The sequence below is a fragment of the Nannospalax galili genome, unplaced genomic scaffold (genome assembly GCF_000622305.1).
Source record: "Nannospalax galili isolate Female #2095 unplaced genomic scaffold, S.galili_v1.0 scaffold329, whole genome shotgun sequence".
NCBI classification, from domain to species: Eukaryota; Metazoa; Chordata; class Mammalia; order Rodentia; family Spalacidae; genus Nannospalax; species Nannospalax galili.
In genome coordinates, this window is record NW_008360321.1 from 3,260,414 (window position 1) to 3,263,936 (window position 3,523).

Genomic DNA, 3,523 nt, shown 5'->3' on the forward strand with positions numbered 1-3,523 from the left:
GGGAAAGAGAGTCATCATGAGAGTAGACTTCAAAGTGCCCATGAAGGACAAGCAGATCACAAACAACCAAAAAGTCAGGGCCACCATCCCAAGCATCAAATATTGCCTAGAAAAGGGAGCCAAGTCAGTAGTTCTTATGAGTCACCTCGGCCAGCCCAATGGTGTCCTCATGCCTGAAAAATACTCCCTAGAACCCATCACTGATGAACTCAAATCACTTTTGGGCAAGCGTATTCTATTCTTGAAAGACTGTGTAGGTTTTGAGGTGGAGAAGGTCTGTGCCCACCCAACTATTGGTTCAATCATCTTGCTAGAGAACCTTTGCTTTCATGTGGAAGAAGAAGGAAAGGGTCAGGATCCTTCTGGAAAAGTGATTAAAGCCGAGCCAGACAGAATAGAAGCGTTTCAAGCATCACTCTCTAAGCTGGGAGAAGTCTATGTCAATGACGCTTTTGACACTGCACACAGGGCTCACAGTTCCACGGTGGGAGTGAATTTGCCAGAGAGGGCATGTGGGTTCCTCATGAAAAAGAAACTTGACTACTTTGCCAAAGCCTTAGAACACCCAGAAAGACCCTTTCTGGCTATCCTTGGCGGAGCCAAAGTGGCAGACAAGATCCAGCTCATCAAAAATATGTTGGACAAAGTCAATTTTATGATTATTGGCGGTGGGATGGCTTATACCTTCCTGAAGGAACTCAAGAACATGGAGATTGGCACTTCCTTGTTTGATGAAGAGGGAGCTAAGATTGTCAGATTATGGCCAAAGCAGAAAAGAACGGTGTAAAGATCACCTTTCCTGTCGACTTCATAACTGCCGACAAGTTTGATGAGAACGCACAAGTTGGACAAGCCACTATTGAATCTGGCATACCCTCTGGATGGATGGGTTTGGACTGTGGTCCTGAGAGCATTAAAAACAATGCTCAAATTGTGGCCCAGGCTAAACTGATTGTTTGGAATGGGCCTCTGGGGGTATTTGAATGGGATGCCTTTGCTAAGGGAACCAAAGCCCTCATGGATGAAGTTGTGAAAGCCACTTCCAAGGGCTGTGTCACCATTATAGGTGGTGGAGACACTGCTACTTGCTGTGCCAAATGGGACACTGAAGATAAGGTCAGCCATGTGAGCACTGGAGGGGGTGCCAGTCTGGAGCTTCTGGAAGGTAAAGTCCTTCCTGGGGTAGAGGCCCTCAGCAGCATGTAATGTTCCTGCTTCCTGTTTCCTGTCCACAGCACTTAATATAACTAGTGCTCTTACATCTCAACTTGACTTTGGTAAAATTCCACCCTGTATCAAGACCCAGGTAATAAGCACACAGTGAGCCATCAGGAACTTGTAACAGCAGCGTTTGCTACCCTCCCCAAGATCTCATTATGCTTTCCCTCCGTGGTTCATAAAGAGGAATCATTTTTTGCCAGCTATTAAAGAAGAGTGGTGAATAACCTGTCTCTTGTGCTTGTTTCAGTGCAGCTTGTTTTTTTGTTTAAAATGAGTAAAGAAGAAAAAGCTCAAGATATTAGAGTACCATGGGATAAAGGTGGTCAAAGTGGTAAACAATAAAAGTGCTTGAAAAATGTAAAAAATACTGCACATTTAGAATTCACATATATTTTAAGGTCTGATAATAGAAAATATCTTGCCAAATAAGACAATTCAAAATATATTTATATCTGTATACTGGTTCAGTATTGGAAGAGTACAAGGCTATAAAAGTGTTTCAATTTCAAAAAAAAAATGAAAGCAGCAATGAAAATTGGGAAGAAAACAAGCTACTGTAATGTTATTCTAACAACAAACCGAAGAGGAAAACCACAAGCAACTTTTCCTACCGCGAGTGTCTTCCCCCCATAAATTCAGTTCACTTTCATATATCCTACATCCTGAATAACGGAGCTTCGAATGTGAGTCTCAGTACACCAGAAAGTTCAGCATATTGTAGGAAGTGTGTCAATGCCATGCAGTCCCCAAGAAGAGGCAGAAGTAAGGATAAACTTAAAAACAAGGGGAAAAATAACAAAATACACAATTTCAGAGGTGTGCTCATATATATAAGTACTAATATACAAATATATATTGTATTTTACTATATCACGTAAAAGTATAAAAGTAAAGAACAAAAACATGGGCTCTTCTCCATGAAATCATGGAAGGAACCAAACCAGGGAATAAACTTGCAAGTTTCAATAGGTAGGTTCAACCCATGTCTGAAGAGGTGTCCATCAGAGATTTTGCTACACGATTTCTGGCCTAAAGCAGGGAATCTAATGAAATACAATTAGTTTCCTTTTGGATGAATGACACCAAAACTTCAAGAACTATTTTCCCTTATCCTTTTGGATGTTAATTGTGGGTTGATTCCTGTTTACAAGAGAGACTTAAAGATGTATTCTTTCTAGCTAGATAATTCATACCAAATAAAAGTAAAGAGAATCTATTAATAAAAGGTATTATCTGGGAAATAAGCAGAGGGGAGATGAACAATTTCTGTCCACCTGTCACTGTGACCACCCAAGTATCCACGTATTTTCGTGCATGTAGGAACCAGATAGGCCAGCAGCAAGCAGCAGCACCCATATACTGGTCTTCCTTTAGCTTCCTCATATTTTAGCTGAAAAATCTTTCTAACACATCTTCTAGTAAATACATAAACAAAAACTTTTCTCATGTGGTGGGGGGGGAGAAAGATTTTAAAAGCAGGTAAACTTTTCACCTCTGGGAGCACTTCCTTAGGCTATTAACCAATTTTAGAATGGTTCTCTTAAAAAAAAAAAGAAAGAACGAAAGGAAGGAAGGGTGGAGAGGGAGACAGAGAGACACAGAGAGAGAGAGACAGAGACAGAGACAGACAGAGAGAGAGAGAGAGAGAGAGAGAGAGAGAGAGAGAGAGAGAGATCCTTTCCCAGCCCAACTGCTCAGGTTTTCCAGACTATGCTCATTTTAGGTTGTGGAAATTGGCCACTAGCACCCAGATTAATATTTGCCTGTGAGCATTTCACTCACTGTTTTAGTGTCTGCTGACTACAGCACCACAGCTGAGCAAAAGCCACAGAAGCGAGATGAGCAGTCACCAACTTCCGGCTGTCTCTTGGTTTTCTCAGCCTCTTCCTTGAGTGAAGGCCATATTGTATGCCATCAAAAATTGTGATGTATTTATTTTTATTTTATGACTGTTTTGCCTGAATGTTTCTTAAGCGCACCCATGCATGCAATGTTCTTAGAGGTCAGAAGAGGGCGACGGATCCCCTGGAACTGTAGTTATTGGCCACATGTCCGTGCTAGGAACTGAACCTGGTCATCTGGAAGAGCATCCAGTGTTCTTAACTGCTGAGCCATCTCTCCAAACCCTTTTTAAATTAAAAATTGTTTTGGGCCAAGAGTGGTGGCGCACACCTTTAATTCCAGCACTCAGGAGGCAGAGGCAGGCGGATCATTGTGAAGTCTACATAGTGAGTTCAGGCTAGCTGGGACTACAGGGAGACCCTGTCTCAAAAAGACAAAAAAACAAACAAAAAAAAAACCC

At 41.8% G+C, this 3,523-nt stretch overlaps 1 protein-coding gene across 1 annotated transcript in view; it reads left to right on the forward strand.

Moving 5' to 3' along the window:
* The window catches only part of LOC103727387 (phosphoglycerate kinase 2-like), a 4,388-nt gene extending 3,182 nt beyond the window's left edge, over nucleotides 1-1,206 (forward strand). The window contains 2 exon segments of the mRNA XM_008825232.2: nucleotides 8-752; nucleotides 755-1,206. Of these exon segments, the coding sequence (XP_008823454.2) occupies nucleotides 17-752; nucleotides 755-1,206 (1,188 nt within the window). The 5' untranslated portion in view covers nucleotides 8-16.
* The last annotated feature ends 2,317 nt before the right edge of the window (nucleotides 1,207-3,523 follow it).